This window comes from Musa acuminata, chromosome BXJ3-1, assembly GCF_036884655.1.
Source record: "Musa acuminata AAA Group cultivar baxijiao chromosome BXJ3-1, Cavendish_Baxijiao_AAA, whole genome shotgun sequence".
NCBI lineage: Eukaryota > Viridiplantae > Streptophyta > Magnoliopsida > Zingiberales > Musaceae > Musa > Musa acuminata.
The window spans coordinates 44791800-44812450 of record NC_088349.1 but is presented as its reverse complement, the minus strand read 5'-3'; the positions used below and the strand labels follow the sequence as shown (position 1 = coordinate 44812450).

The 20651-nt window shown below is 39.8% G+C and overlaps 3 protein-coding genes across 3 annotated transcripts; 1 reads left to right on the top strand and 2 right to left on the bottom strand.

Moving 5' to 3' along the window:
* Positions 1 to 2601: 2601 nt before the first annotated feature.
* LOC135629290 (uncharacterized) lies at positions 2602 to 3657 on the bottom strand. The gene has a single exon (XM_065136468.1). The coding sequence runs from the start codon at positions 3655 to 3657 to the stop codon at positions 2602 to 2604; it is 1056 nt and encodes a 351-aa protein (XP_064992540.1).
* Positions 3658 to 3735: 78 nt separating this feature from the next.
* LOC135629289 (uncharacterized) lies at positions 3736 to 4065 on the bottom strand. The gene has a single exon (XM_065136467.1). It carries the CDS (start codon positions 4063 to 4065, stop codon positions 3736 to 3738), a length of 330 nt encoding a protein of 109 aa, XP_064992539.1.
* Positions 4066 to 10121: 6056 nt separating this feature from the next.
* LOC135629635 (protein trichome birefringence-like 26) lies at positions 10122 to 13021 on the top strand. Its single transcript, XM_065137309.1, has 3 exons — positions 10122 to 10350; positions 11271 to 11548; positions 11971 to 13021. Exons 1-3 carry the CDS (start codon positions 10185 to 10187, stop codon positions 12727 to 12729), a joined length of 1203 nt encoding a protein of 400 aa, XP_064993381.1. The 5' UTR covers positions 10122 to 10184; the 3' UTR covers positions 12730 to 13021.
* Positions 13022 to 20651: the final 7630 nt, after the last annotated feature.

The window sequence follows — 20651 nt, the reverse complement described above, 5'->3', positions numbered from 1 at the left end:
AGTACGTCCGTAGTCGATGAGTTGAGTGAATTATTACAGAGATAATAATTTACTGAGTTAGAAGGAGTTCTGACAGGTATGACTCACGGCCAGCTCGATATTGGGCCTAGAGGGTCACACACATATGGTAGGCATTGCGATGAGTAGAGGTTCGGATATGAGATATCTGACGGAGCCCTTGTCTTATTGGATGCAGATCCAATACCCACTAGGGAAGGACCCATTAGGGTTTGACACGGGATCTCTATAAATAGGAGAGATTCACAGCCTCATAGGCTAGAGTCTTTGCTTGCCCTTCCTATTCTCCTCTCCCTCTCCACCTCAGAGTAGGCCTGGAGTTTTGAGGAGCGTCGTCGCAACCCTGCTGTGTGGATCACCGCTAGAGAGGAGGACGCTTGACCTCCTTCACCCTCTCCTAAGGATCTGCAAGGAAACAGGGATATACGATCTCCCTAGGTAACACAATCTCTATACGCAGTTTTGTGTTTTGCGGATTTTTGCGCACCAATCTTCGCACGACGACGAACATCTTTTTGGGAATCGGGGATTTTTGTTTTCTTGTTCTTCCGCTGCACATATGATGTCGCCCCCCATGATTTCCCAACAGCGACTTCGTCGAGGGGGAGGGTTCCATCTTGCTTGAAGCGCAGCAACTCTTGTACCCACGTGGTCGGCGCGCCACTTGGGGCCGTAGTTGCTATTTCGACGGCGCGGGCAGGGAGCTCCTCGACCTCTGGCCATGCTTTGGGGATTGGTTTTGACGCCAGCTTAGCTAGCGCGTCGGCTCGCTCGTTCTCCTCCCTCGGAAGGTTAGATAGTGTAAAATAGCGAAACTTGGTGGCTAGGTCCCTTACCCGTGCCAGGTATTTCGCCATGGTCGCATCCCGAGCTTCGTATCCGCCATTGAGCTGCTTGGCCACAAGTTGCGAGTCGGTGAGGACGCGTATCGCGGCTACCTGCATCTTGAGGGCCAGCTCCAGTCCTATCAGGAGCGCCACGTACTCCGCCTCGTTGTTGGTGGCTTTGAATCCGAATCGAAGGGATTGCTCGAACGAGCGTCCATCGGGGGCGAGGAGGACCAGCCCTGCGCCGGCGCCCTTTGGTTGGCCGAGCCGTCGACGTGTAGGGTCCAAGCTTCGGGAGCCTGCTCGGGATCTACGTCCTCCAGCTGTGTCAGCTCCGCAATAAAGTCGGCTACAACCTGGGCCTTGATGGCGGTCCTGGGCGAGTAGCTTATGTTATGTTCGCCGAGCTCCACCGCCCATTTGAGGAGCCGTCCTGCAACATCAAATTTTGTTAAGACCTGCCGAAGAGGCTGGTCGGTGACGACCTCCACCGGGTGTGCTTGGAAGTAGGGGCACAACTTCCGAGCTGAGAGCACTAGGGCGAGCGCGAGTTTCTCTATCGACGGGTAACGCTCCTCAGGTCCACTTAGGACGTGGCTGACGTAGTAGATCGGGAGTTGTTGGCCGGAGCTTTCCTTGACCAGGACGGAGCTGACTGCATGTTGGGAGGCCACCAAGTAGAGGCCTAGCTTCTCGCCCGGAGAGACGGAGGCGAGCCGAGGGAGGCGGGCCATGTGCTGCTTTATTTGTTTGAAAGCTTCCTCGCATTCTGATGTCCACTGGAAGCTCTTCGGGCTTTTGAGCGCCTTGAAGAATGGGAGGCAGCGATCGCCCGATCGAGCGAGGAAGCGAGACAGAGCGACAAGTCTTCCGTTAAGTCGCTGTAGGTCTTTAACCGTCCGGGGAGACTGCATATTGATTATAGCTTGAACCTTCTCTGGGTTAGCGTCGATTCCTCTCTCGTGCACGATGAACCCGAGGAACTTCCCGGAGGTGACGCCGAAAGTGCACTTTGTGGGGTTGAGCCGCATGCCGAACTTGCGTAGCGTGGCGAAAGCCTCGGCCAGGTCGGCAAGGTGTGTTTCGGCCTCCTGGCTTTTCACGATCATGTCGTCCACGTAGACCTCCATGTTTCTCCCTATTTGATGGGCGAACATCTTGTTTACCATTCTCTGGTATGTGGCCCCAGCGTTTTTCAGCCCGAACGTCATGACTTTGTAGAAGTACACGCCTTGATTGGTAAGGAAGGTCGTGTGCTCTTTGTCTCCAGGCGCCATCCTGATCTGGTTGTACCCTGAGTAGGCGTCCATAAAAGAGAGTCGTGCGTGACCGGCCGTTGTGTCGACCAGCTGATCGATCTTCGGGAGGGGGTAGCAGTCTTTAGGGCATGCATCGTTGAGACTGGTGTAGTCAACACACATCCTCCAGCTTCCATTGTGTTTCTTCACGAGGACTACATTGGACAGGCACTGAGGATATTTGGCTTCTTCTATGAAGCCCGCGGCCAGGAGCCGATCCACCTCCTCTTGTATTGCACGTTGTCGGTCCGGAGCCTGGCGCCGGGCCTTTTGTTTCACCGGGCGGGCGTCAGGTGGGATGTTGAGGTGGTGCTCCGCGATCTCTGGGTCGACACCCGTCATGTCCGATGGGGACCAAGCAAAGACGTCGGCATTTTGCCGTAGGAGACCGACGAGCTGCTCTCGTTCCTGCTTAGGTAATTCCGATCCGATCTTCACGGTCTGGCCTGGTCGGGCTTCTACCAAGGGAATGTCGACGGTGGACCCCCTCGGCTGGGGATGAGGAGTCGGTCTTTTTGTTTCCCGTGTATCTGCCGGGGGTGACTTGGTTCTGGCTTTCTTGCCCAATGATACGGCGGTGAGGTAGCACCACCTGGATTCTCGGGGGCTTCCCCGACTCCCGCGTGAGTTGGGAATTTAATGGTCTGGTAGTAGGTCGAGACGACCGCTCTGACTTTGTTGAGGGTCGGCCGACCGAGTATGGCATTGTAAGCGGTAGGGAGGTTGACCACCAGGAAAGTGGTCATCACCGTCTTCGACCTCGGCGGGGTTCCCAGAGTCAAGGGCAAAGTGATGGCCCCTAGGGGTGATATTGAATCTCCCGTGAAACCGGTGAGCGCTAAGCGCATTGGGCTCAGGTTTTTCCTGGCCAAGCCTAGCTTCTGAGAGGCGTCGAAGTAGAGTATGTCGGCCGAGCTCCCCGTGTCGACCATGATCCTCCTCATCTGAGCGTTGGCTACCCTGGCAGATATTACCAAGGCGTCGTCGTGGTCGGGTTGCTCGGCAGCTCCGGTTGGAAAGGTAATCTCGGGCTCCAGCTCGTGCCCCGAGGCTTCGTCGGGGGCGGCTCGGGCATACGCCTTCCTGCCTGACGTAGAGCCTCCTCCCGATGCGGGGCCCCCGGCTATCACATCGATGCGCCGCTCGACGGGGCCCTCTGGGCGAGGAGACTGCTCTTTGTTTGGCCGGAGGTACTGGCCCAGGTGTCCTCTGAGGATGAGCTCCTCGATTTGCCTCTTCAGCTCGTAGCATTGCTTAGTGTCGTGCCCGTGCTGCCGATGAAATCGGCAATATCTTGATCGGTCTGCGAGCTCCCGCGGGTTCCTCATCGGGCGAGGGTCTTTGAGCAGCCCCTTCCCCTTCTCGTGTAGGAATATTTCAGTCCGGGACGAATTCAAGGAGGGGAGAGGAGGCCTTGGGTCAGGTCTGTCCAACCTTCGCCGGGAGGCGGCGGGTTGCTGCTGTCGGGGGGGCTCTGACTTAACCTTTTTGTGTTCCTCCCGCTTTCCAGCCATCCAAGTCTCCGCGGCGATAAACTAACTGGCACGCTGGAGCATCTCGGGGACCGTGACGGGGGGTCACTCCACGAGCGACTAGAAGAATTTGGAGGGTCTCAGGCCTATCACGAATGCCTGCATCAAAAAAGAGGGGTGAGCATCCGACAATCCATGGATTTGGGTTGTAAATCGATTCACAAAATGGGCGAGGGGCTCGTCCTCCTTCTGGTTGAGCCCGAGGAGCAACGCCATGGACGGCTTAGGTCGGGCGTACGCCAGGAAGTTAAGCTCAAAGTCTTTAGCGAGCTGGTCGAAGGAGGCGACGGTCCCTGGCCTCAGACCGCTGTACCATGTGCGGGCCAGCCCCCGCAGAGTCGTGGGGAATGCCCTGCACATCAGGGCATCAGAAGTCCCAAATAGCGCCATCTGGGCGCGAAAAGCGGCCACGTGGTCGGTCGGGTCGGTTGCGCCGTCATACGCATCCAGAGAGGGAAGGCGGAAGTGCGACGGGATCGCCTGATCTTGTATCTCGGGGGTGAATGGAGATCCTTGGCGTCCGTCCACCCCGAGCTCCCCCTTTGACTTACGGACTTCCTGTTGTACCTCGTCAAGCCTTTGACTGACAAGGCGTAGCTGAGCTCGTAGGGCATTAGTCGAGTCGGCGGTCGGAGCGTCGGGCTCGGGTCGGCTCGCCGTGTCTTCTGCTTCTCGGCTCCCCGGCCGAGCTGCGGGGTTTTGAGGTGAGACGGGGAGCTCAGGGAGTGGTGCGCACGTCTAGACAAGGGGCTCCTATTGTGGCGAGGGCCGGGCCGCGTGCAGAGGGGTCCGTTGGGAGACGATCGGGATGATGGTCTGGACCATGCTGGTCAGGGTCCGGACTTGGTGGGCGAGGTCGTGAAACGCCTCGGGTGATACTGACGGCGGGCTGACGGGTGCGCCGTCAGGAGGCGACAAGCCTGGGTCATTGAATAGTTGCCAGTAGCGTTCTGCCACCGTTGCAGGGCGTTCGTCGCGGGCTCCGTCCTGCGGGGGGTGTTCCCCCGAGGCGGGGAACCCAAAGGGTGAGGACTCGCCGAGGTGGATTTGCTGGTCACCTGACATTTGGGGTCCCTCCTTCTAGCGCCAAACTGTTACGGTAAGTAACTTTTTAAGCCGTGGCCTCGGGGTCGGCGCGGCTTGGTTCTGGGGTCCAGATGTCGGGGATCTCGGGCGACGTCCCTTGGGGTCTCCTGGCGGCAGAGTTATGTGGTTCGGGATCGGTCGTTCGAATCGGCAGCTCAGCGGGCCGGCGGTTCTGGTCGGGGGGAAGCTCCGTCGCTGCTTCGGGAAGAGGTGGCGCCGTCTTCGTTCCTGCACACAGGTCGGGTCGGAAGCTCGGCCCGACCCCTCCGACGATTGAGTTAGAAGGTGATGTAGAGAGGGGTTTGAAGGAAGAGAAGGGGAAGTGTTCTCCAGTGTATTCGGCTTGTGCTTTTTGCTTAGGACTCAGGGGTATTTATAGAGGAGGTTTTATGTTACCTGATGTAGTTGTCCGTGGGGCAGGACTGTACCTTTGGTGGCGTCTGACATTGCCACTGGGGCTGCGTGGGGGGCCGAGCTGGTGCAGGGTATGGGGGAGGGGTGCTAGTTAACGCCTCCCCCTGTCTTGGCCGATCATGAGGGTTCCGTCGAGGGGGTCGTTTGGGTACGTTCGGTATGGGCGTGCGTCGTGTCGTGGTTAATGCTCGTCCTGGGGTCGTGTGCCGCACAAGGCGTTCGTCGCGGGGGGAGGGGGGGGGTGTATTACGTCGAATCCAGGGTGTTATGTCAAGTCAGTTTTTTACCCCCATCAAGTAGGACTACCAAAAGTAGAGTGGTCATCGGCAAATGTGTGGTGGAGACCGATACGAGCAAAATTATTATTTCGGAAAAGATGCTTTACTAGAAAAATTCAAAATTAGGAGATTTTTTCAAGAATTTATCATATATATATATATATATTCTATGTACTTTTCAATAGTTTTTGTGTGCTGTGATGCGTGCAACGTCAACCATCATGGTGATGAATTAATTGTCTTTGAAAGTTAATGATATAGGTAGATTAAGTTTTTATAAGTTAATTCAAATTTTATCTATTTTTTTGATATGTGATTAAACTAGTGTGTATACTCTACTGGACCGGTACAAGTCCATACGAGGTCCTTGTGTAAGATAGTGATTATATTGGACCATCTCAAGTTGATCGAAACACTCAGTGTCACTCGGATATCTCGTGACACGAAAACTCTTTTCATTCTTTGCTTATGTTAGTAAAACTAATACTTTACACTAATCTATACTAACAAGTTAATCACAATGGTACTCACCAAATTAATTGGTGGGCGGCTGCTCATTCACAGGGATCACAATTACAATCCAAAATCTTAGACGCATCCACTCGATCCGACTCAACCTGATCTCCACACAACACATGCGCCTGAGACTAACAACTTCTTTGATCATTCCGACCCCTAAGAAAATGGCTATGATAATTTCTTATAAATATATTTCCGATATTATATTAAAAAAATAATCGATACATTTAGTAATATTATATACTTTTATAAGATCAAGTAATCCAGATCAGAGTTGAGATGTTGTAGTGGGAGATGAGGATGATGGATGGGATAGAATCCATTTCGCCGGCTTTAGAGTCGGTCTTCCAGTTTGGGCTGTGCCCAATTAGCTTTATAAAGGACCGGATTCCGAGTTTGTACATTCTTCTGCATGTTTCAGTCTAAAATTTGAATTCGTCTAAGAATTTCTTACAAACAATCATATAATGCAAGGAAAAAGGAATTGTTATCTAACTATATATTTAGTTCTATAAATTAATTTCAGAAATTCATCTTCGTCGTCATGACCATTAATTCAGCTCATAGTCGAGTTTAATAACTCACAGTCCACTTAGTCATAACCCTCTCTTCTCATTTAACTTAAACCCTAACCGAAGAGGACAATGGTAGCTGTGAATAAAGCTAAAAACCTATAGTAACATGGCTTAGAAAAAAAAAAGTAAATAGAAGAAAAATAAGAGAAAAAGGAAAGGGAAGATGACAAGGACAACACAAAGATTATTCTTAATCATCTAGGCAATGTTATCACCTCAGGTTAGATCAGATTTATAGTAAACTCTTGCTATGATTATTTGAGGAAATTTTGGATATTATATATAGTGATGTAATCTTTGTATTTCAGTTATTCTCTTGCGATTGTTGTTTGGATTTTTGGTAAGAAATTAAGATTTATATATTCATTATTCTTATAGTGGATTTTCTCTAGTTTATTCATGGCTTTTGCCTTTCACGTTCGAGGAGCCTTTCACATAAATCTTGATGTTTAATTCTACTGAGTGTGTTATGATCTACTTATATTTATTCATATATAAAGTTCAGAACTATAGTTTTAGCCTGATAAATACTGTTTGAAGAGACTTATCTCATCATTATTATAGAATCACTATACTGACACATCATCATTAAATTTAAAATAGCATTAGTCCTTATCAAGACAAATTGAACATTTTATAAGGATCCTTTAGTTATTCTAAGACATGGACATAAAAGAGGTTTAATGATCCCTCTATGCTTACATGTCTTCATTTTCCTTAGACCGAAGCTTTAGAGGAGTTTGTGTTAGGCACACCCCTAGTGCTCTTCGATATGCAGATTCATCTTCGACAATATAATATAAATCTATGCAGATTTATCTTGGACGAACGATTTTAAATATAAACTCACTAATAAATAAAGATAATATAATATAATGTTGAAGAACTTGGGATGCGAGGACAAGAAGAAGAAGAAGAAGACGGATCTGAATCATAATGCATGTTTTCTTTGGCTGCGTATCCGAGTTGTCATCACATGTATCATGCACAAGCATTCGATGGATCCGAAGCCTGTCCATCGATGGAAGCTGATGCTGCAAATTAATTCATTTGTCCCATTCAATAATGTTGCGACCCTTATGGAGGAAGCATTATGCTCCAATAATTGCACTCACTATAATTCTCCACAGGTCAATTCTAATCATAACTGTTAGGACAATTATATAAAAATACATCAGTGATCCTTATGAAATTAATGAGGTATCCTTTAGCTCTTTAGCCGTAAAATAATATATAAAATCAGCCTTAATAGAGAAAAAAATGGTTATATTGAGTAAAACTTGTTAACTATCAGAATATTTAATTGAATCAAAACGAGACTAAATCAATAAGAGGTGAAATTTTAAGGTTTTACACTTATAGTTTCTAACAATAAGCACTCACATGCTGATCCTTAACATGATTTTTTTTTTTTTTTTTTTTGTGGCATGTTAAAATTAATGTCATAAATGATATGATATGATCTATCAACATTGTTTTGATCTAAATGATTGATCAAAATATTTAAACTGAAGTTAATAATAATATATTTATCATATCCTTATAAGTTAATCTTAATATTATCCATGTGCGATTAATCGAAGGTGTTAGAGGTGAAATTTTAAGGTTTTACTATTTCTAGTTTTTCTAACAATAAACATTCACGTTTGATGTTCCTTTGCCTACTAGGCAGAGTTCATGCTGATCCTTTACTTGAGATTTGTGGCAGAAGCCCAGCTTTGGAATGCAGCATGTAAAGTATTCATTTCCACAACAGCATGTAACATGTGGAAACTGTTCCTGTCAGATGAGTCCCATAAATAAATACAATCAATAGATCATATGGAATGCAGATTAGATTAGAAGCGTCGATCACCAGAAACTGTGAGATGATATAAGTGTGTCAATCGATAGATCAACTTGCTCATCTTTAGCTTTGCATAGGACAAAACACTTTACGGTGTCCAACTCAAAGAATAAATAATACAATAACAACAAGAAGAAAGACATCAAACAGTAAAATTGATGTGCCAAAACAAAAGGCGAGCCACAAACCACTGGGCATTAAGATTCCATGTCACCGTCATTAACATTGATGATTGATAGAGCACGGCAGCATCCAACTCTATCTTGTTTATTTTCTTTCATGCCTTGTACGACACCTCTCTGTGACACTGAAGACTCTTCTTAAGAAGTGGATCATGTCTTCGGCTTGTTATGATGATTGATAGAACACCAGCTGTGACAACAGGATTAATGAAAGGAGCCATATGGTTTGAGGAGTGATTAGATTAATAGGAAAGAGGAGTGATGTCAATCCAAAGAGACATAATAGGCCACATGTATTAGTAAGCAGTCATAAGTGTAAATATTAGAAATTAATAATTGCAAACCAAATTTTTAACATGAATAAATTAATAATTGCAAACCATGTGAGGAAATATTAGAAAAAAAAGATTTTTTTTTTATTTTTTGGTAAATAAAAATATGATTAAAAACTAATTTGATCACATGACTTCACATCATCATCAGTCAAATTCTTTTCCAATAAAATTTTCTAACACCTTTCAAAAATGGTTAGGATGAAAATTCAAATCTTCAATATAAAGTAAGCGATGCACTATTTATTTTATATTTAAAATAATAAAATTTATGACAAAATAATAACATAGATAAAAAATAAAATTATGAATTGTAGAAAAAAAACTTAGGTTTCTTTTTGTAGAGCATCCTGACCGTCTAAAAAGATTATTTTATCCTATAATTAAAAAAAAATTATTGTTGTCTTAACCTTAAACGTGTCTCCACTCACACTTGGCTCCTCGGCTCGCTGGCCTTCATTATGGTTGGCCACGACCCTTGTACGGAGACACAGACAGCTAGGGGAGGCGAGAGGGTGGTCAACGTTGTCAGCCTATGTACAGAGGTGTAGGTGCCTAGAGGAGGGGACGATCGACATTGCTTGCTAACCTACGTGCGGAGATGTAAGTAGCGTGGGGGGTGGGGGTGGTTAGTGAGGCTAGCCCATGCATGGAGGCACAACTAATGAGGGGAGGGGAGGTGGGCGATCGGTATTGCTAGCCTGCCAATAGAGGAGTAGGTGGTAGGGGGGCAACTGACGTTGCCTACCAGCTCGTGCATTGAACGACAAGTAGTTAGGGGAGGAGAATCATGATTGACGTTGCCTGTTAACCTACGTGCGGAGACATAAGAGGCTAAGGGAGGGAAGGAGAGCGATGGGTGAGAGTTGTGATCGGACGGGCGGGCGGGCAAAGAATGATTGATGGGATTGCTGGGGCAAACGTGGACGAAGGGTAGTGATCGATAAGAGTAAAATGATTATTTCTGAAAAAAAAAATTCTACAAAAATTTTTCGGACTTGCTGTGGTCTGTGCAAAAATCCCAAACTTACATAATTTTGTTTTAGAATTTACCCAAAATAAAATAATTAATTTGTATTTCAGTCATTTTAGTCTTCACTTGTGACCACAAAAAAAAAAAAGCACCTGCTGACAAGTGAAAGGAAGTCTTTTGTCTTCTTTCCCTCGCGCGTCCCTTTAAGGCAGCAGCCCACTGACCCTCGTCCCCAAGTCCCTCCTCTCTCTCTCTCTCTCTCTCTCTCTCTCTCTCTCTTCATCTGTCATCAGACCAGAGCGCCATGGCCAAGTCGAAGGAGCCGGAGTCAGAAGAAGAACCATGCGTTCCCACCAATAAGAGGCTGTACAACTTCCTCCTCGTTCTCTTGGGGTCGTCCCTCCTCATCGCTTTCTGCTATGAGCTCCTCTTCCCCTATGGCTCCTCTGACAGCTCCCCTTCGAAGAAAGGTGTGAGTTCGAAATGAAATTTTGGGAACTTGAAGAAAGATATGGTGGTTTCTTAGCCATTCCTTTACTTCTCACTGATGCGTTATGTTCAATTGCAAAGAAAGTTATTTGAAGTGATTAGATTGTGGTTAGGTGTTCTACTCCTGCCAAGCAATTGATGAAAGCAATAGGAACCTAATTGTGCAACTCTTATGCCCTGATTATTTCCGATTGTTCATTTCTTGCTACGTAATTGCTTATTTCCTATATCTTTATTTCTGGTTATGCTTTTTGCAAACTTTGTAATTCCCAGAATACATATTTATTTGTCTTTCTGATTGTACTCCAAGATTTTGGTATACTGTTTGCTTGCTACCCTTTTCATATCTTGGGTTTCTTAATATGGTTGTAGACTCTCAATAATTAAGTAAATTGTTGCCCTTTTTAGTATTTAATGCAGCACTTGTTTGTATCTTGAATTCATAAACTTAAGCATATCCTTTTTTTTTTGAGGAAAACTTAGTATCTTCTTGAGCATCTTGCTTGGTTGCAAACGAAAGTGATAAATTTAAATTTAACTATGTTCTCTGATAAAAGGAAATATTGCTTCCTTATCCAAAGGTTTGAATTCAATTAGTTTCAGACACTTAGAGAAAGTACATCAATTTTCTAACTAGTTTCAATCACTCAGCCGCTAATAACTTTATCCACTATTTGAACTTGATTGTTCTGTTCCCTTCCCTTCTTTTGTCTCTTTCCATAGTTTTGTGTTTTGGTAGCTCTTCTGAACTAATTTTATATTAAATGAATGGTGATGGTGATGCAGAAGCACGTGATCTTTTTTCTGGGAATTAGATCCCCCCTTCTTTTATCTCTTTCCATAGTTTTGTATTTTGATAGCACACATGAACTAATCTTATATTAAATGAATGGTGATGCAGAAGCATGTGATCTTTTTTCTGGGAAATGGATCCAGGATAGTTCTGATACACCATACACTAATTCAAGCTGCAGTTTCATATCTAATCCTCAAAATTGCTTAACGAATGGTCGGCCTGATACTGGCTACCTTCATTGGAGATGGAAACCATATGATTGTGAATTACCTCCGATGGATACAAACAAGTTCTTGAATAAAATGAGAAGCAAATCTTTAGCATTTATCGGTGACTCAATCTTCCGCAACCAGATGGAGTCATTGCTTTGTCTTCTCTCAAAGGTGCTTTTCTTGTTTAGTGCCAAATATTACTGTTTTCAACATTTGTGTCTAACAATCTTATCATAAAATAGCATAGTGGCTAAATTTTTTTGAGGCCTTTCATGGTAATACTTAGTTTATAACAAGTAATGCCAAATATCACTGCTTTCAATTTCTAATGAAAGAAAAGGCATAAACATCATTCAATATGCTTCTTTATGCATGTACTTTAAACAAGCCTCCATCTCATAAAGCAATAAATGCCGATTTTACTGAAATATGAAAACTTAATTATTTGTGTGTAAAATGATGTCTTAGTCCTGTGAACCTAATATCAAAATTTCACTTTGGATCCTTTTTTTCTTCATAATAATGCCTTTTGTGCATAATCTTGTTCAACTTCATGGAATCTATCTCTTATGAATCTGATTTCTGATCATCAGGTCGAAGAAGCTATTTTGGTCTATCATGACGAAAAATTTCAATCCAAAACATGGTACCTTCCTTCGCACAACATCACACTCGGACTAATTTGGGCTCCTTTCCTAATCAAATCTACTGAAGCAAGGTCCAAGAACAATATTCAGCTTTATCTTGATGTGCTCGATTATGCTTGGACAAGCCAATATCACAAATATGACTATGTAATGTTGTCTGGTGGGCAATGGTTCCTCAAAGAAACCATATTTTGGGAGAACAACACAATCATTGGCTGCCACGACTGCATGGGGAAGAAGCTAAGGGAGCTCGGAATGGACTACTCTTACCAAAAAGCACTTCGATTAGTCTTCCAATTCATGAGCACCTCAGAACACAAGCCACTTGTGGTTTTGAAAACCTGGACTCCGAGCCACTTTGAGCATGGGAAGTGGAACACCGGGGGGATTTGCAACAGAACAGAACCTTTCAAAGAAGGGGAATATACTGCTGATCCAGTGGATGCGACAATGAGAAATGTGGAGCTAGAGACTTTCCAGGAAGGATCGAACAATGGGTTGCGTGTGAAACTCCTCGATACGTATCATCTTTCACTGCTGAGACCTGATGGTCATCCAGGACCCTACAGAAGATTCCACCCTGATATCAGTAAGAAACTACAGAATGACTGTCTTCATTGGTGCTTGCCTGGGCCAATCGATACCTGGAATGAGATGCTCATGGAGATTCTGATGAATGAGGCGGAACTGAGATCTGCTTTCTAAAAATAACCTAATGAGCCTCTTCCAAGAGCCCAAGGCATCCATGAACTAGTTTGCTGGATCAGGGGAGAGCTCATGATCCCATGTGTTGTGGTTTATTGGTGGATTACAATGATGCCAATAGAAAAGCTTCTGTACTCATGCTTTTAAGATTAATTCTTTTTTGGATATTGGACAAAGTCATTGTGTTGAATTGCCTAGTGTCATCTAATTAATGGAATAAAATAGATCAATGTCCTGCGTTGTCATTATTGGCTTCAAACAAATAAAGGTCTTCATCACCTTATCTTTCTCATGCTCCACTTGGTGTCTGTCTGAAAATTAGCAATCTGAGCCCTCATCAAGAAAGTTGCATGTGAATTTGGATGTTGTTGTTTAAGCTACCTCAGGTTAATCTCCTGTTATGTTTCAGAATGTTCTAGGGAATTAAATCTTTCCCGTGCCATCCCTCATCTAAATATTTGAAATAGCTTCCACAGATATTATTTTCATGCCCCCTCATCTAAGGATCAATGTTGAAGATATCAACATTTTCATGCCCCCTCATTGCTCTATGTGATGCTTTCTTTGTGTTAGGTCTTATTAATGCTGTAGTGGTAACAGGATCAACCAACTAATGGTCTTTGCCAAAGCAATCATGCAACATATAAGAAATGTGATCATGTAAATAATTACTTTGATAATCATGCAAGCAATCCATTTTATGATGAATCAAAATAAGAAAGGCAATCATTCAAATATAAGTGAAAAATATAATCATGCATCAAATTTTGTTCTTTAAATTTGATGCATCAAATAGCAATGAATAAATCCCTAAATAGTTCTTTAAATCATATAATTATCCTACAATATATTAGACACTTTGTACATCTACATCAATTATTACTGAAAAATCAGGAGCTTCCACTCTAATATTTATCTAAATTCTCTGTCCTGAAGTCATGGTAAGTGCTACGATTAATCTGAGAAGTCATTTAAAATAGACATATGCAACTTCGAGTTCGAGAAAAAAAAAAAAAAAAAAGAAGGGAGGATGTTAAGGATGCAAAAATATCCTTTTTTACTTGATGTCTCAAAGTGATATATCATATGGATGTGTTTGTTTCTTTCACAATTAGTTGGATGTTTGAATAATTTTAATGTCAAAAAATTATCATAAAATATTTTAGTTAGTATGTCTTGTAATCATTTTAGTATATTTTTGAATCAAATAGATTAGGAGGCACATATTGCTCCTGCATTATTTAGATAAGAAACTATAGAAACAAGATAATATTTCATTAAACCTAAGTTAATCATGTCAAATTCCTTTTTCATAAAGGATTGAAACTCTTGAATCATGTCAACATCATTACTAGTGTAAATTATATCATCAACATATAATCAAATAATTAATATCCTTCCTTCCTCCTCTTCATATTTTGAAAATAAATTATGTTCATAAGGATTTTTTTTTAAAATTTATGTATCTCAAAATATGCATCTATATGATTATACCATGTTCTAGATGTCTGCTTTGAATCATATGGTGCCATTTTTAATTTATAGACTTTATTTTCAAATCCATTTAGTATAAATCCAAGAAGTTGGTTAACATAAATTTTTTTCTTGTAACTCAATATAAAAAAAACTGATTTAAGATCTAACTGATCTACCAATTAATTATTTTGAGCCATAATATTGTCTAACCTTTTGCAACTAACTTGACTTTATACTTTTCAATAGTATCATCATTTTGTCTCATTTTGGTTATGTAGATCTACTTTATACTAATAGAATTTTGTTAAGGGGGTAAATCAATCAACTCCTAAGTTTCATTCTTTTTTAATCAAAGATAAAAAATACTATATTAATTCAGAAAATGGATAGAGCTTGTGCTTTAGAGATCACAACACAAAAAATGAGAGAGATCCAAAGGCCAGTCCATAATATAAACAAAATGCACCCTATTTTTAGCTTCTTCTGAACATGCAAAATCAATGTGCAAAATCATAAAAATTAGTAATATAAAATTTCATCCAACTTGGTCTCCTATTTTTTTTTTAAATTTATAGGAGTTTCTGTAGATGATGATATTGAAAATTCTTCCAAAGTTGATGGACTTAGGAAAATCTTTAGCTAGGGAAGAGGATCCTCTTGATGTAGTTGATTCCTGGGTGGTTGTTCATTTGCAACTTCACTTTGAATAAATTTATTTGTATCCATGGTTCACTTAATATTTTTTTAAACAAAAATAACATATCCAATGATTATAATTTTTTCAGTCATGGGATTATAAATCTTGTATGTGTTTGAATTATATATATATATATATATATATATATATATATATATATATATATATATATATATATATATCTACATTATCATTAGTTTCTTTCTTTTTGTCATCTGAAACATGAGCATAAGGACCATAGAAAAAACTTTGAGATGACACAACTAGAGGCATATAACCACTCTATACTTCAGATATCATATTTATGTTGGTTCTTTAATATGGATAAAAAATATTTTATAGAAGTAAAACCAAATTTTAGAATGTTTCTATAAAAACTTATTAGATCCACAATAATATATATGAAATCCTACAATAATTATGAAATATATTAACATGGAAGCGTACCCGATGAATTCATCTGAGTATTTTAGTTTAATTGGTGAATTAGCCTTCCAATAACAGAGTATCTCTAAGAACCTTTTATTTCTCTTTTGATGGGTGAAGAGAAATATAATAAATTGATACTACAATCGGGGACCATAACCTTATTTATAGAAATGCTCTAGGAGTTTTATATTCCCAACTTATCTTATCATTAAGTCAGGATGTTTCATATTCCTAACTTATCTTATCATTAAGTCAGGAATATAACTGATGGTATTCACACAATTAATTTTCATAATAATTATATCCCTTAGCCAAATAACTTTAATTAGATCATTTTAATTTTGACTAATCAAAATAATGGCTTAACACATTTAACTACACATGTGTGACCCTTAAAATTCTAACAATTTCTCGTTGAATCACATATGTATCCTTATAAATGTGCTTACTTTGTGAGCTTAAAACTGTTGTCATTATTAAACAGGATATATAAAACAATCTTGTCCATTGGCCATATTAGTATAGGACCAAAGCGGTCTTTGCTATATCAATCATAGTTAAACCCATCAATGATCACTAATATTAACATAACCAAATGACATAGATTAATTATGAAATATATAGCATAAAAATTACATGAATATGATCTATACATGTCAATTTTTAACTGGTCCAACTTTATCTTTATGAGATCATTAATAACTTTAATAGTCGTAATGTACAAAGTATAATAAACTGAAGTTTTATTTCTGATCAGAAAATATCTATACAAATATAGAATTTGATATAGAACATACAACAAACATATGACAAACTCCAATTAAACTGAAGTTTCCTCAAATTTTAATATACCCATATGAGTAATATGCTCATGAAAGACCTTGGGTGACACACCTTTTGTGAGAGGATAAAGTTTGTTCCTAAATGTTCTATAGAAATATATTTACTTTGTACCCTTTCTTTCACAACTAGGAACTTGATGTCAATGTGCTTTGACTTAGTCGAGCTCCCATTGTTGTTGGAGTATAAAATAATTGATTTATTGTTACAGTATATCTTTAGTGGTTTTTCAATCCCTTGTACTATTTGTAGCTCTGTGACAAAATTCCTTAGCTAAATTTCATGATTGGATGCCTCAAAACATGCTACAAATTTTGCTACCATGGTGGAAGAAGTAATAAGAGATTGCTTGACACTACGCCAAGAAATTGCCCTACTAGCCAACATATAAATGTAGTCCGAAGTGGATTTCCTATTGTCTTGGCATCTAGCAAAATTGAAGTCAGAATACCTAATGATTTCCAAATGATCTGATCTCCTATATGTGAACATATGATCTTTTATCCTCTTTAGATATCTTATGACTCTTTTAGCTACATTCCAATGATCCATTCTAGGATTACTTAAGTATCTACCTAACACTCTAACAATGTACACTATATCCGGATGTATACAAACCTGTGCATATATTAGACTCCCTATAGTTGATGCATAGGGAGTCTTCTACATTTCTTGACTTTCCATATTTCCTTTAGGGTAATGATTGAGATTGAACTTATCTCCTTTTACGATAGGAGTGTCTCCTGATTTGCAATCCTGCATGTCAAACCTTTTGAGTACCTTATCGATATAACTCATTTGTGATAATCCTAAAATACCACGAGATTTATCTCGGTGTATCTGGATTCTTAATACAAAAGAGGCGTCACCAAGATCTTTCATCTCAAAATTTTTGGATAGAAATCTCTTGGTTTCGTATAATATGCCTATATCATTTGGGGCAAGTAGAATATCATCCATATACAATATCAAGAAAATGAATTTGCTTCTACTGAATTTGTGATATATGTAATCATCAATAGCATTCACCTCAAAACCTAATGAGATAATTACTTGATGAAATTTGTGATACCATTGACGGGATGCCTGTTTTAGCCCATAGATAGATTTTATCAATTTATAAACCATTTTCTTTGGGTCTCCTGACATAAAGTATTTTGGTTGTACCATATAAATTATTTCCTCAATGTTTCTATTGAGAAACACTGTTTTAACATCTATCTGATGAAGCTCTAAATCAAAATGTACGGCTAGAGCCATAATCCTAAAAGAGTCATTCGTTGAAACATGAGAGGTCTCTTTAAAATCAATCCCTTCCTTTTGAGTATAGCCCTTTGCTACAAGACGTGTTTTATACATCTCCACATTACCATTAGAATCCCTTTTGGTTTAAAAATCCATTTATAATCAATAGGTTTCACACCTTCTAGTAACGGGACAAGTTCCTAAACTTTATTGTCTTGCATGGATTTATACTCCTGATTCATTGCTTCAATCTACTTATCCGAATTAGAATCCTCTATGGCTTGATGGAAGTTGATTGGATCATCTTCTATTATACCACTACTTACTTTATATTCTTGGAGAAATACTATATAATCATATGAAATGACACCCTTTTCCCTAGTGGATCATCGCAAAGGTGCTGGCTCTAGTGGCATGGGTTTTTGAGGATATTGAGTTTATTCCTCATGAATAATTTTCTCATATTGTATGAGAGTTGAAATGACTATATCCTTTTGAGGTATTGAATTTGCCACATTAGTAGCAACTGTATGAATTGGATCAAACTAAACCAATTCTTCCTCAAAGGTAAAGTTTTTAACCTTATTTCTCCCTCCAAACTCAATATCCTCAAAGAATGTAGCAATACCCATCTTAAAAATATTTCTTGATTTGGGATCATAAAATTTATACCCCTTAGATCGCTCAGAATAACTAATAAAGTAATTACTCATTGTTTGGGGTTCCAATTTCTTTTCATTAGGCCTGTAAGGCCTTACCTCAATTGGACAATCCCATATACAAAAGTGTTTTAGACTAGGTTTTCTTCTAGTCCAAAGCTCATAAGGTATTTTTGTAGTTGCTTTAGTTAGTATTCTATTAAGAATGTAAGCTATAGTCTTTATTGCTTCTCCCCAGAGTGACTCCAACAAAGTAGATTGAGGAATCATACTTCTTACCATGTCTTTAAGTGTGCATTTCGTCTTTCGGCTACACCATTCATACTAGGTGACCATGGTATTGTATATTGAGGGATAATTCCATACTCCTCTAGGTATAAAGTAAATGGTCCTAGACGTTGTTCACTTGAGTCGTCATTTCTATCATAATATTCCCCTCCAAGGTCAGATCCGACGCTTTTTATCCTTTTGCTGAGTTGATTTTCAACTTCAGCTTTAAATGATTTAAACATATCCAAAGATTAATTTTTTTTATATATTAGATATAGGTATCCATATCTAGAGTAATCGTCTATGAATGATATAAAGTATTGTTGACCATTTCACGAAGGTGTAGGAAATGACCCAAATATCCGTATGTATCAATTCTAAGACGTCCGTAGCTTTATATGTACATGATCTCTTAGGTTTAGTTTATTTACCTTTAATTAATGCATTCAACACAAATGTCTAAACTTTAAGTCAATGGGATCAAGAATCTCTTTTGACATAAGTCTTTCAACTATATTTCTAAAGACATGACCCAAACGTTTATGCTAGAATACACTCGAATTTTTAATTTTACGTTTAGTACCTCGTAATTCTACATTTAAGGATTCATGATAGGATGCTATAGTATTAAACAAATATAGATTGTCATAAGCCATAAGTGAACTAGTTCCAATCATATTTGAATTTAAAGACAAAGTAAACTGATTATTTTCAAATGAACAAGAATAATTAGATTTGTCCAAATAAGAAACAAAAATTAAATTTTATCTAAATAATAGTACAACAAAAGTATCTTTCAAATCCAAATAATATCTAATACATAATAATAATCTATATGTGCTTATAGCTTCCATATATACCGATTTTTCGTCCCCCACATAAATGCATCTCTCAACATCATTGGGCCTTCGGTAGCTCAGACAACCCTACATTGAAACACTGATATTAGTAGTTGCATCAGAGTCTAACTACCAAGTGTTTCTTGATATTATAGTTAAATTGACTTCAGAATAAACCAAAGTAAGGAACATACCCTTTTTAGCACGCCAAGCGTGATATTTGACACAATCCTTCTTCAAATGCCTAGATTTCTTACAAAAGAAACAAGTAAGTCTAAGATAAGTGAGTTCACTTATTTGAAGAATTAGAAAGACATTTAAGTTGGCAAACCATTGAATTGGTTCTAAATTACTCATTTCTTTTAGATCTACATATTTTTCTTTATGAACACTTCTAGACTCAAAGGTTGGAAATTTAAGGGTATGTTGAGGGGAATCAAATAGTATGATATCATATATTTCATCTAATCTCCTCTTTCCTTTGACCCTTTAGGATCTTCTAGATGTCATGGAGACTACATATATCACAAAGAATAATAACAAGTAATCAATGGAGAATGAGAGAACCAATTGGGTTTAGGAATTACCTTTGTAGTTTAATCTTCTTGTGATCATCAAAGGGGTGGTTTGAGATTGATCATTAATTTTGCAAAGGATAAGGGTTTTCTAAAAGGAATGAGGGGTGTGGAGAGGTTTAGAGGGGTGTAGAGAGAGTTGGGGGTGATTCTATCGTCGACCCTAACTTGTGTTTTTATAGGGTAGGGTTGCGGGTGGTGGTACCGCTAGTTAAGCCCGTGCTACTGCCTACAACTAGTGCATACTGGTGGTGCTATCGCCAGCCTAGCGGTGCCACCGTCAGTGCATTGTTTTGCTCAAGTTATTGATGTTTGTTTTCTTTGTTTAACATTATTACTTTTATTTTGAGATGCAACAAGTACAACCTCCTTTTCTTTTGAGATAAGCAAGATCACAATCATTATGTGGTACAAGCACTCATTTGCATAAATATTCGTTTCCTCAAACGAAGTTCTACTTTCATAAATAGGAGGAAGGATTCTTATAGAAATGATTAGTTCATAAAAGATCAAACATACCAATTATCTATGATTCAGATCTCTTCTTTTGTGAATTGTAAAGAGAAGGAATAAAAGTGAATGATCTAAAAAAAGAAGACTCAATTTTAAAAGTCAAGAAATTCAAAAAATATAAAAGAGGAACTCATGTATAAGAATTCTCAAGTTTTAAATATTATAAAAGCAAGATGGATAAAAACTTATTTAAATTTAAATTATCAAATCATCAAAATAGATTCAAAGTGACATAGTTAGATTCATTAATTTCTTATTGAAAACTTGATAAGATTTTAGGGATAGAGATATTTTCTAGAATAATGCAGTCCCCCTTTTTTTTATGAGTTTGTGATTTATTTAATACAAGCATGCCTTTATCTTTTATGTCAAATAAAAA

Coding starts and splice junctions, on each gene's coding strand:
- LOC135629635 (XM_065137309.1), top strand. CDS start 10,185: ATGGCCAAGTCGAAGGAGCCGGAGTCAGAAGAAGAACCATGCGTTCCC. Junction 10,351..11,270: donor CAGCTCCCCTTCGAAGAAAG/GTGTGAGTTCGA, acceptor ATGGTGATGCAG/AAGCATGTGATCTTTTTTCT. Junction 11,549..11,970: donor TGCTTTGTCTTCTCTCAAAG/GTGCTTTTCTTG, acceptor TCTGATCATCAG/GTCGAAGAAGCTATTTTGGT.
- LOC135629290 (XM_065136468.1), bottom strand. CDS start 3,657: ATGGCTGGAAAGCGGGAGGAACACAAAAAGGTTAAGTCAGAGCCCCCC.
- LOC135629289 (XM_065136467.1), bottom strand. CDS start 4,065: ATGGCGCTATTTGGGACTTCTGATGCCCTGATGTGCAGGGCATTCCCC.